The sequence below is a fragment of the Carcharodon carcharias genome, chromosome 11 (assembly GCF_017639515.1).
Source record: "Carcharodon carcharias isolate sCarCar2 chromosome 11, sCarCar2.pri, whole genome shotgun sequence".
Classification (NCBI taxonomy): domain Eukaryota; kingdom Metazoa; phylum Chordata; class Chondrichthyes; order Lamniformes; family Lamnidae; genus Carcharodon; species Carcharodon carcharias.
In genome coordinates, this window is record NC_054477.1 from 116,999,756 (window position 1) to 117,012,913 (window position 13,158).

At 40.4% G+C, this 13,158-nt stretch overlaps 1 protein-coding gene across 1 annotated transcript in view; it reads left to right on the forward strand.

Annotated features, from left to right (window-relative positions):
• Window positions 1-517: 517 nt before the first annotated feature.
• The window catches only part of myo16 (myosin XVI), a 657,504-nt gene continuing 644,863 nt past the window's right edge, over window positions 518-13,158 (forward strand). The window contains exons 1-2 of the mRNA XM_041198724.1: window positions 518-570; window positions 2,124-2,387. Of these exons, the coding sequence (XP_041054658.1) occupies window positions 555-570; window positions 2,124-2,387 (280 nt within the window). The 5' untranslated portion in view covers window positions 518-554. The remainder of the gene's footprint in view (window positions 571-2,123; window positions 2,388-13,158) is intronic.

Here is a 13,158-nt window from a genome sequence, read left to right on the forward strand (position 1 = left end):
GGCAGTAGTTTCCCGCCCACTTGAAGAACAGTGCGATGCTGCACATTCTGTAAAACCTGTGAGATCCTCGCAGCAGCTTCCATTGCTAGCACTGTTTCCATGCTGTGCTTCAAATCGATGTTGACTTCTGCGAGTAAACAGCGCTAAATGGCATCATCGTGAAGTCCACAAACTGGTCCTGCAACATATCATTGAGTGTATCTCTGAAGTCTCAGAGCTCAGTCAACTACTTAAACTTCACCATTTAAGTTGTGATGGGCTCTCCAGGGGCCCTTACTCTATAATTAAACTTAAAGCTCTGCATTATTACCGATGGCTTCGGCTGAAAACGTGCCTTCACGAGATCTACCAATTTGTTAAAAGATTTAGAATTGGGTGCATTCGGGGCCATCACACTGCAGATGAGATTGTATGCTTGCTGCCACAGAAACTTAAAAGCATTGCCTTTCTGCTTCTCCTGTGCGGTTATTTCATTCGCCACAAAATAAAAACCTAGGTGCTCTACATACTGGCTCCAGTCTTCCACGGATGTGTCATAAGGGTCAATTCTGCTGATGAGTGGCATGACTGGTGAGTATACTTTTCTTTTTTCCTTAAGAACTGATGTACTCATATTGACAAGGTGAGGTGCAGCATCAGAACTATTTTACCCTCGTCGCCAAAGTAATGTCTTGACGTACCGGACAGGTTCCGACTTGAAACAGATAACTTTATTACAAGGAAGTCTTTCAGTAGCTACATACTTGAACCCAATCCACCAGTACGCACACCCCACCACCCCGCCCTCAGATTACCTGCCCTTAGGTTTATTCATCAAGTACAGTCACGTGACCCCAATAGACAGTAGGAAAAGCTCTATCTTCAATCACTACAGTGCTGAACGCCACTAAGATGTTCTCAGTTATATTCTGTTATAAAGCTGAGGTACTATAGAACATTATTCAGTGATTGATGGCACAAGATGCACAAGTAAAGTGGAAGACCGAAATAGTTCTCTATGGCAAACAGGATGTTGCAGATTTTAAAGTAATACAGATTTGTCTGGTTAAGTCTGTTGGAAGAGTGAGAGAACATATCATTTAAGTGTAACTTTGATTCCAGCACATGATAAATTGTCTGCTCCCAAAGTGGAAGCAAAATTATGGGCTTTAAGAACTGTTTCTAAAATGTGCTTCCAAGATAGATAAGACCCCATGCCAATAGCAAGCAAAGCAGAAATTTTATCCTATGGTCTGTGTGAAAAAGTGGTCATAGCTCCCCCAAGCATAGATGGTAAACCCAAAGAGCAGCCACAGTCTGTCCTATAGAGTAAATTCCAACGCCCACTACCCACACCCCAATCCCAGGTAGTAGCTTGGTCGCTGAATCTATTTTTAAATTAAAGATGTCAAAAAAGTTGTAGAGATGCCTCCATGTTGAAGTGCCTCCTGTCTTACTTACCTTCCCTTGCTGTTGCTGCTCTTGTTATGCTGGAAGGCCTCTTGCTTCTCTGGCTTTGAGAGCCTGCCTCCACCCTTATTTGGATGGAGAACCTGTTTCCATGTCAATTAAAGGGGTGCCCCTTTGAAAATCCTAATGACCGACTGGTTTGCAGCCTGCCAATCTGATGGAAATGAGACAAGAGCCTCAAAATGGGTCAGACCACTTACTGTTCAGCTGGCCGGGTTCTGTTCTTGGGGGGAAGTCCACGCCATGGCTGGCACACAGCACAAATCAAACACTATTGCAGATGCAAAATAATCTTAAAATGCTAAATGTTTCTGAACTTCTGACTGCAACAAATGAGGAATATTTCAATCTTCAAAACTCACTGGCCAATCAACAATTAAACTTTAATGGCTTTGAACCTGGATCTGTGATGCTTAGAAGTTGGCGGTGTTACAGGAATCAGTTTTACTTGGCAGAGTAGTGCATAGTGTATTACATGGGATAACACTCTATCCTTATAAAATGGCACATCATAGATCTTAACATATATGTGTTTAAAAAAATGTTAGTTACAAGGACTGAAGCATTCCCTATTGGCTAGTACTTTTCATTTAGTTCATCCTAACACAGCTATAAATGAAAAATAAACCTTGTTGTGATGGTTTCCAATTGTGACAATACTTTTCTTTGTTAAGGTTGCTTCCAGCTCTGTAATGTTTTCCGAACACATGACATGGAAATCGACCAGTGTTTATTGGAGTCACTCCCTTTAGGACAGCGGCAACGATTGGTGAAACGCATGCGATGTGACCAAATAAAGGCCTACTACGAGCGTGAAAAGCTTCTTCAGAAACAGGAGGGATTCAAATACAAACAGAAACATAGCAAGAAAAACAAGGTCCACTTCATCTCCTCAGACATAATACAGGAAGCCATTATACGGCATGATGATAAAGAAGGTAAAAGAGTGGCTTAAAAGTTTTAATACAACCTGTACTGTGTTTATATATTTCCATGAAATATAAAACTAACAAGATCCATACCCAGGTTCAGCACATAGGCATCTTTACCGTGCATATTTATACTTAAATATGGGAAAGAGAATAGGTCCACTTCTTCCTCTCGAACATTTACAGAATGTATTTATACAATATGGGGAGACTGTGGTGTCGTGGTCATGTCACTGGCTGGTAATCCAGGGGCCCAGGCTAATGACCTGAGGACCTGAGGGCATGGGTTCAAATCCCACCATGGAAACTGGTTAAATTCAATTAATAAATCTGGAATATAAAGCTAGTCTCAGTAATGGTGACCATCACAACTACCATTGATTGCTGTAAAAACCCATCTTGTTCACTAATTCCCTTTAGGGAAGAAAATCTGTCATCCTCACCTTGTCTGGCCTACATGTGACTCCAGACCCACAGCAATGTGGTTGACTCTTAACTGTCCTCTGAAATGGCCTAGCAACCACTCAGCTCAAGGGCAAATATGGATGAGCAACATGTGCTGGCCTTGCCAGTAATGCCCGCATCCCATAAAATAATAAATCAAAAAGAATATGATGGCACCATTACCAGTGACATGACCACGACACCACAGTCTCCCCATATTGTATAAATACATTCTGTAAATGTTCGAGAGGAAAAAGTGGACCTATTACTTAACATTGCCAAGGGCAGTCTCTGATCAGCATCAAGTGTTCCCGTGGTTCTTACTAAACTGAGCTTTTTTTTAAAGAGGGTATTATTTTCAACTGCCCTACTCAAAGCTCACCTGAAAAATGAGTGATTGGCAGTAAAAAAATCGGGGTTGGGGACAGTGAGGTTGGAGAGTGCACTTTGATCATATTTAGGATACACAAGGTCCAGCAGATGCAACTTTCAGACAGGTTGCTGCGTACATGTGGAAATTGGGGTCATGCAACATTCTCAGCCCATTTGTACCAGGTGGTGAGCTGGCTAACCTATAATTCTCGAAGGAGCCCCTTGAAGGTCACTCCAAAAGCAGCTGGACCAGCTGTAGGATGAACAGGAGTGCTCTTCCCAGGTCCATAATAATACTGCGGCCCACTGTCAGCCACTTAGTAAATAAACTCTTTGAACAATCAACATTACATGGGACTTTACTGCATTCTCATGTTCACTCTGTCTTTGTGTGTGTGTCTTTTTCTCTTACTCTCACCCTCATGGTTTCAAAAGAGCTATTGAATAACGGCAGTTCAGATGAGGTATACCTTCTAACTTCTCTGAAGTACAACTTGGAACAAAAAAGTTAAATTTGTTTCTTTCCCAATTCCAATAGACTTCAGCAGGTTGTCATAGATACTTTTTTAGCTACCAGCTGTCTCCTAGGTGACAACACAGGAAGCTGCCCAATCGACTGATAATTATGGCAGGCTCCTTTGAACCCGTACTTTATGAATGCAAGGCTCTTTTTCTTCTTTCTTAACTATGGTGTAAGAAATCAGCACTGACACAGATAGATATCAAGAATATATTTGGGTAGAACTACATCATAAAAACATTTCTAACTCCATAAGTAACTTAACAAGAAAAAACATCAATAGTATAATAAATTCTACTCTAACAGCCACTTGGACAAACAAGGACTAATAAAGGAGAGCCAGCACAGATTTGTTAAGGGAAAATCAGGCTTGACTAATTTAATTGAGTTTTTTAATGAGGTGACAGACAGAGTGCCAGCGGGTATTGTAATCGATGTTGTATATAAACTTTCAAAAGAAATTTGATAAAGTACCATATACTATGCTTGCTAACAAACTTGAAGCCAATGGGATAAAAGGGGAAGTCACTGAATGGATACACAATTGGCTAAGAAAATAGAGTTGTGGTGAATGGTTGTCTTTCAGAGTATTGCATCCAATTCTGTCCACCACACTCTAAGGAGGACATGAAAACTATGTAGAAGGTTCAGAGGGATTTATCAGAATTGTTCCAGGGAAGAGGGATTACAGATACTTTGGTAGACTGGATTAAGTTGGGGTTTTTCTCCTTAGAGGAGACAAGATGATGGAGAATGAAAACAAACTGCTGTGGATGCTGGAAATCTGAAATAAAAACAAAAAATGCTGAAAAACTCAGCAGGTCTGTGAAGAGAGAAACAGAGTTAACATTTCAAGTCCATGTGATTCTTTTCTTCTCTTTAGCTCTGAAGTAGAGTCATATGGAGGATTTGAAACGTTAACTCTGACAGATTCTGCCAGAAGATGAAGAAGAAATTTGATAGTGTTCAAAATCATGAAGGATTTAGACAAAGTAAATAAAGAGAAAATGTTTCCAATGGCTGAATGGTTGATAATGGTGGAGAAAAGAAGCCATTGTTGATAGAATTTCAGACACACAGGTAAGAGTCTCAGTGACAGAGGGACTGAAATGTAGACATAGGTCTGTGCTGTTGTGCAGATGGAAATAAGTGGTCTTGGTAACAGATAAGATGTGGATCTTGAAGGGCACAGATTTAAGATGATTGGCAAAAGAACCAAAAGCAACTTGAGGAAAAATTTCCTTGTGTAATCGAGTGGTTACGATTTGGAATATGTGCCTGATAGGATGGTGGATACAAATTCAGTAGTACTCTTCGAAAGGGAGTTAGATAAATACTTGAAGGAGAAGAAGTTACAGGGATATGTGGAAAGCAGTTAAGTGGGGCCAACTGGATTGCTCTTCAAAAGCACTGGTACCAAGTCCTGCAGAAGTCATAGTACAGACCCTAATCTAGTCTGGAAGGTGACTACTCTTTGCTTTCTGTCTCTGAACCAGTTTTGTATCCACACTGCAACTGCCTTTTTAATCCCATGTTTTAATTGTTGGCCCCTATTCATTCCATCCATCCTTTGACTACCCTTTTACTATTTGCAAGTTTATGAAAGATTTATAGGTTCGCTTTTATGCTACCCACTAATCCTTTCTCGTATACTCTCCTTGACTTCTTATTTCCTTCTTGAGTTCTCCTTTGTACTTTCAGTTTTCAGATTGGTTCTTTACCATTCTGTGAGATGATATTTATCTTAAGCCTGTTTCATTGTTACATTTAAAATTTAATGTATTGGGAGATGTAGAAACTTTGTAGTTTAGCACGCATGGGGGTAATAGGTAAAGGGACTATATCTAGGACAGATTATTGTCAGTTGCATTTGAGGAAGTTGAAGTTCATTGGTGGAGAAAAGAAGCCATTGTTGGTAGAATTTCAGACACACAGATAAGAGTCTCAGTGGCAGAGGGACTGAAATGTAGACATAGGTCTGTGCTGTTGTGCACTTGGAAATAAGTGGTCTTGGTAACAGATAAGATGTGGAGCTTGAAGCTCAGATCAGTTGCTAAAAGATTGACAATGGAGTTTTGTATAGTCCTGTTCAGCTTGAAAGAATGACAAAGGAGGAGAGAAGCAATTGCAAAAGAGCAAACTTTATGGCAGGACTGAGAATGTCACGAGACCCGTGGAACAAATTTCCAGAGAAGTCCAATCAAGCAGAGAATAGATCACAAGTCAAACTGAAAATATTGCATTGTGAGAGAAGTTATATCTTATTAACGTTCTGAATTTAGCTTCAAAAAAGAAAGGAGCAAAAAATATCAAGCTGAACACGTCCAAAAGAAAAGGGCGGGAATTCTCGCTTGGTAGGCAGGCTCGCCTGACCTGCTCAAGCGTGAAATGACACACGTTGACATTGGCTCAGCGTGCTGACATGCTGATTTTACATGTATCTGCATTGAACTGCATCTGCCATCTCATGACTTGTTACCTAGTAATTTAATTTCTGATAAAAACAAAAAAACTGCGGATGCTGGAAATCCAAAACAAAAACAGAATTACCTGGAAAAACTCAGCAGGTCTGGCAGCATCGGCGGAGAAGAAAAGAGTTGACGTTTCGAGTCCTCAGTTCTGTCTAAGGGTCATGAGGACTCGAAATGTCAACTCTTTTCTTCTCCGCCGATGCTGCCAGACCTGCTGAATTTTTCCAATTTAATTTCTGAATCAGCTTCATTGTTCTGCATCATTTGCTCTACCACCGCTTGGAAAGATTGGGTGATAATAGTTTGGCCAATCAGAAAGTGACATTGACAAATAGATCTTTTTTAAGTTGACCCATTTCTGTGACAAGTTCAACATGTCCCTGATGTTCTCTGTTGATGTCCTAAACCTTTAAAGAACTTTATATTTCTATTTTAACTAGTTATTGGCAGTAAGCCATTAATATTTTGATATAATGGTTTAAATTTCTCTCTAGCTAAAGAAGCCACTGTATTCAAGTTCTGTTGTTTCCAAACAAAACGTACTCAGCAGAAATAAAAACAGAAAATGCTGGACAAACTCAGCAGGTCTAACAGCATCTGTGGAGAGAAAAAAAAGTTAATCTTTTGTGTCTGTGTGACTTTTTTTCAGAGTGGACTCAAATTGTTAACTGTTTCTTTTCTCTCCACAGATGCTGTTAGACCCTGCTGAGTCTTTGCAGCATTTTCTGTTTTTGTTTCCGGTTTCCAGCATCCGGAGTATTTTGCTTTTAATTTATTCAGCAGGCACCAGAATTAAATATAAGCCAAGATTTTGCACTTGTAATGGTAGAACTGTCAGCATTTGCTGTCATTACAAATGTGAAACTGACATCAATTTCCAGGGTCTGTATGTGTGCAGTTAAATGTGGAAATGCATAAGGTGCTGTCAATGACTCCTGCTCCTCCAAAGGGTGTACTGTTGAAGTTCCAGCAGATGGAAGTCTTTAGAAATCACTTGAATTGACATACACATTCACTTTTTACACTCTAATCTTGTTGTAAAAGGCTAAGCCTTGTTTAATGAAATGTAACTGGGTTTTTAACTGCGTACTAAATAATAATTTCTGCTGAACAATCTATCTGATCCCGAATAGTTAGTTTTATATTTGTGGGTTGTTAAATATCTCTGTTATAATAAAAATTCCATATGTTTTAACATGATATTTTTAAAAAGTTTACCTATGATATTTCAGTTTCTACCTTAATCCCGTCAGCATAATCTTAATTTTTAATTTCATTCTTAGTAAGATTATTAAAAAGTATGAATGATCATTGCATTTTACCTCCTGCCTTGCTGTCTGTGAGAATTCGTTAACGTGATTGCAACAAGCAAGGTAAGAGACTATCACCCTTGGTGGATGCCGGAGATCCCCTTAGTTGGTGCTAGAATCAAATTAGCATCAGGAAAGGTAAAATCCATGCTATAGAGAGGTCAGTGGTGGACACTGCTGGCACTACATACTGTCATCAAGAGAGGTCTTCTCTGGATCTGGATGCAGCGGCACCTGAGGAGCTTTGTGGCAGGGTTAGGAGGCTCCAGTGAGAGATGTAAAGAGGCAGAGGGCTGGGTACTTAGGCCACGGGATGAGGGGAAACATAGGGGTGGAGCTGGACTTTGGGGAGGACCTCTGACCGGCCTGGATGTCCATAAAGGAGGAGCCCCTGCTTTCACGCTGTAGCTCGAGGCATGGGACCTGGCGGGCTTTGAAGTTGGCTCCGGCCTACCCTGCCATGTGTAAAATTGTGGTGGTGTGGAAGGTGTTTGGGCAGATGCCAGAAATGGAGTCCATGTCATTAAGCCCCATTTTATGGCCCCTGTGAAACTGCCAAGCTGCCCCTGGGGAGCATATAATTCAGCCCCATGTGTGAGTTTTCCACGGCTTCTTGATATGGGTAACTGGCAGGCAGGGTTTGTGCTGTTAGTCTGAAGTTCAGAAAATAAAATTTTGTTGTTCAGTTGTGTATTTATTACATGCTTATGTAACAAAACTTTGGATAACAAATAGTGGCCAAGGTTTATAAGTTAGTGTTCCCATAGTAAAGCTCTGTACAACTGAAACACATAGTTGGAGTTTTGCTGTGCAAATCCTGCCCAATTCAAGGCTCACATGATTTCCATGGACAGAAAAGCCCAGGAATTGATCTCCATGCCTGAATTCATGATATACATGTGTTGTGCAAAGTTCTGTGCTAGAAATCACAAGTCATCAAATTGAATCAGATATTCAAAATATAATTCGTAAAAAAGGATAAGTATTTTTTGCAAATATTGGGCAAAATAAATGGTATCACATTAGTGATGAAACCTTTAAGTAAGATTACAAGAAATTTAGAAAAAAGGTAATTTTCCCATGTATCCTACCATTTCAATAGCCTTATATAATTTATAGACTAAACCAAATTATTAAGGTTTGGATTTTCCATCCTGAGTCAGATAGTGGGAGTTGGAAATTTTTTTGGCATGCCTCAGGAAAAGGTGACCCGATTAGTGAGATCTTCATTCTGGTTGTGGGTGGGGAAATGTCGTCAGGCCCGCCAACCCTGGATTTAGTTTGGAGGCGGCTGGTGCTGCCGAGTGCCGAGGTGGACACTTTGAAAGGTCCATCTCAATTCGTTGAGGCTTTATCCATTATTTTTGTTAAGCATTAGGCCTCCTAGCCCTCACCCCTGACACAGATTAGTTTATTCACAATCAAACCAGTGGGTGAGGGGCGTGTTCACGAGCACACACACATATACAGTGGGGGAAAAGAAGAGAGGAAGATTTACAACTATGGGTAACATCAATAAAAGAGCTATAGTGAGTGGACACATTGAATAGTGAGTGGAGTAAGTTAACAATAACCAGAACATTTAATAGTGGTTAAAGGATTTCAATAGTGAATGGAAGAATGTAACAGTAGATGGAGGAATTCAGCAATGTACTGGAACATTCAGGAACATATGGAAAATTTGCTAATGACTAGAGAGATGATTAGCACTTGGAAGAGTTTAATAAGACAAGAGAAAAATGAATTGATTAAGATATGGGGGAGTTTGAACAGGCATGGAGACTGAAAATTAAAAATTATTACAATATACATAATGGCATAGAGCTTCTGTAAACCTGTTTAATTTTGAAAAAAATATGATGGAGTGGCACTTCTGGTGCTGTTTAAGCCTTGTGTGAATAGAATCGTTTGAATGATCAAAGCATGTGACCTTTATAGTCCCCGCATTGGCACCTACCATGCTCTGCTGCTGGCATTTGGCTGCTGTGGATGAGGGAACTTCATGCCCTTAATGGAACAAAGAATACTGCAAGGCATTTTCTGTTGGTTTCACACATTTGCCAAGCCGTTAGTAGGTCGCATTCTGGCTTTTTCTAAAGGTCCTCAACTGAACTAGTGTTTACTCACAGCAAGGCTGGAATCTGCTCACACAAGAGGTATGCAACAGAGGGAATAACTTTGCTATTCCAAGATTGCTCTCATAATCAGCAGACAGATGATGTACCACACCCTTCTGAGTTTTTTTCTAATTTTTGACTGCCCCATAACAACTCCACCTGAATTTGATGCTTCAGGTAACTGGAACTTTTAGACTAATATCATTGTTATACTAAGATATCTGTGGAGGTTGTGAGTTAATATAATTTCAACATTACTGAATAAATCAATGGGCTGGATTAAATGCTTCTCCGCCAGGGGGCAGTTAAAATCCAGTGGGCTGCCTGCTCACCCCTGCTCCCACTGAAGTTTTACCAGCAGCGGGGTGGCTTTGGGTGGTCTGGGTAGGACAGTTGAGGCCCTTAAGTGGGCATTGAATGGGATTTAACTGGTGGCAGGATGAGCCCATGAGAAGCAGCCAGCCTGACAGATTTCCCTGCGTAAGCTGGTGGCAGGTGGAGATGTCCTTCCTTAAAGGGTCCTCTTGGCCCAGTGGAGAACCCCCCAAGGCGTAGCTGCACCCCCCCCACAACCTCCTCACCCCACCGCGCCCCCCCCCCATCCCGCCACCCCCCTCACCCCAGGTTCCACTACATCCATGGCCTCTTATACTCCAGCCATCCACCCCGGTCTCTGGGGCACAGAGAAACCCCAAAACATTTACCAAGTTACAATCCAGCGCTGAACACCTCCTCAAACCCTGAGTGTAGTACCAGCAATGGCCACTACTCCCAGTGACACTGCTGGTATTGCAGAGCTACTGGCCTCTGATTGGTCAATAGTCTTCTGAGGTGTGGCTTCTTGTCCCTGAGGGGTGGAAGTGCTGCCTCCAGTCTGTTATTTGCCAATTGGCAGTTAAATGGTTATGGAGCAGCTGTTCTCCTGGGTAGGCTCCCCCTGACTTTTTAGCCAGTAAAGTTGAGCCCAATGGCTCAGTTTCTGGTCAATGTTAGCTAACAGTTTGACTGATGCAACTGCATCAGATTCTAGGAAGCACTCTGTTTTTTATTATGGAAATATACTTTGAAAAAGAAAACATGACAGTTTTTTTTAAATAAAAAAGTGATGATCATAACTGCTTTAGTGAAAGAAGTAATGAAATCATTGTTCCTATACCAATAACAAAGTTTAATAGCTATATGTTTAAGATGAAACAAAGAATAACAAAGAAATGTTGCAAAATGCTTCACACTCAACAAATTATTTTTTGAATTCCAAACTCCAAATGCAAATGCAGTACTGTCAGAATATACAGCAAAGTCCTTCAAACAGCAAACTGCCAGACAGCCTGCTTTGCTGATGTTGGCCGAGAAAGGACTCCCTCTGCTTCCTCAACTGGTGCCATGGATTGTCAGTTTAATATCTCATCCCAAAATGGCAGGACTCCCTCAAAACTGCAATAAGGAGCCAGTACATACTGTGCACTTATGTCCTAGAGTATGGCTTGAATCCAAAATCTATTATTTTGCATCACACCTATGTCTATGTCTAATGAGCTTCAGTAAAGGATTACAGCATCGTTACTTCTAGTTCGTCTCCCACGGTTCATGTATTGTTTCAAACCTGTACATTCTTGAGTTATAAATACTTGTATATTTGAACCTTTGTTTCACAGGTTTGTGTGAGTTAATCAAAAATTGACCAAACAGTGGCATATTTGGTTTTTATTGGCTGGAAGAAGCTTGTTCTTGTAAATAGTTTTCAGCCAATGAAAAATATTTTATATAAAATAAGTTGCTCCCATTTGCATAATAGATGGGTGAATGGGTAGGCAGACAAAGAAATATAAATGGGGACTATAAACTTGGCTGCAATTTGATGAAGTATTGAAGAGATGGTACACTGTTAAATATGCAGTCTATTGGATTAGGCTTTAACATGAGGCCCTGTCTGTTCAGCTGCATGGCACTACTCGGGGAAAAAAAGAGTACAGGCCGCAATCCTGAGAGAGCCTGGATCAAAGAATTGGACATGGATATTGTTTTGTATACTGGCTGCGTGGTCGATCTTATCCGGAGCGACTGTAACCCTATAAGATTTTAGGGTTTCGAGGTATAAAACCCTTCTAATTAAAATCTCTAAGTTCCATTTTCTTAATTTCTAATACTAAGATCCTCAATTGTTCCTGACCGAACAGGGTATGAATAACTAGCATTTATGAATCAAGTAAGATTTATTAAGCAAGATTTTATATATACTTAACAAAAAGCAGTGAAGATAACATGGAAGTTCCTCATCCCTTATGTTCCCAGGATTCCCTGAATGTTGCTAGCACAGACAATGTCTTTCTCTAAAACAAAAACAGAATTACCTGGAAAAACGCAGCAGGTCTGGCAGCATCAGCGCAGAAGAGTTGACGTTTCGAGTCCTCATGACCCTTCAGCAGGTCATGAGGACTCGAAACGTCAACTCTTTTCTTCTCCGCTGATGCTGCCAGACCTGCTGAGTTTTTCCAGGTAATTCTGTTTTTGTTTTGGATTTCCAGCATCCACAGTTTTTTGTTTTTATCTCAATGTCTTTATCTTCTCTGTCTTTGAAGTGATGTTGAACTGTGCCCAGAAGAGCCATACCTCAGAAACCATGGTAATATTGTGCCAACAATGACTCCCCACTTCTCATTATTCTGGGATCCCTTGTTTGGAAACAGTCCAAATTCACCAATTCAATTGGTTTAGGATGTGAGTCATCTGATATTGCCCTACCTCAGCAACTAAAGCCATATAGACTAAAGACAAATGTCCATCCCTTTTCCACTGTGCCTCTAGAGTTTACATTCCATTGTGAACAAATAGCACATTTCCTTTAGATACAGAGCAGTCACAAAGTCACATCCTCTTCAACATATTTTAACTCAAGTCCCACAGATCTAAAAGCCATTAAGAAAACTGTTAATAACACTTCCTACCATAATATGAAAAGAGAAAGAAAAAGATTCCCACTAATACAGATGTTCTACCTACAAATATGGTTAATCAGTTAAATCAATGCATGGTTTTTTTAAAGATAGGGTGTCATCCTAAATTGAAGCTACTTTTTAGGCATTTCTTCAAAATAGAACTGCTAAATCCAGACTCTCAGGCAACTTAAAGTCAAAAAACGATCAAGTGTAGTTAGTTCCTCACAAATAACAGATGCCATCCTGTAAAGTATCCCAACTACCTTGACTACCCATTGTCTCACTAACAGAAATTCAAATTTAACTATTTCATTTTAAAAGTGGTTAAAGACTAAATCATAGATGTTACAAACCAACAATAAACCCTAAAAATTAGTAGTATTATCAACATCTTACGGTCTGACTCAGGTAGTTACTTTAAACTGGTTTATTAACACCATATGTAAAATAGGTTACAGAGTAGGTATGTCTATCAGGAATACAGACTATTCCATCCTTTCCCCTGAGTGCCTAGCACATGACTGCTGATGTCACTGAGCACTTGGAAATATATCGCTGTTCCTTCACTGTCACTGGGTCAAAGTCCTGGACCTCCTTCCCTAACAGCGCT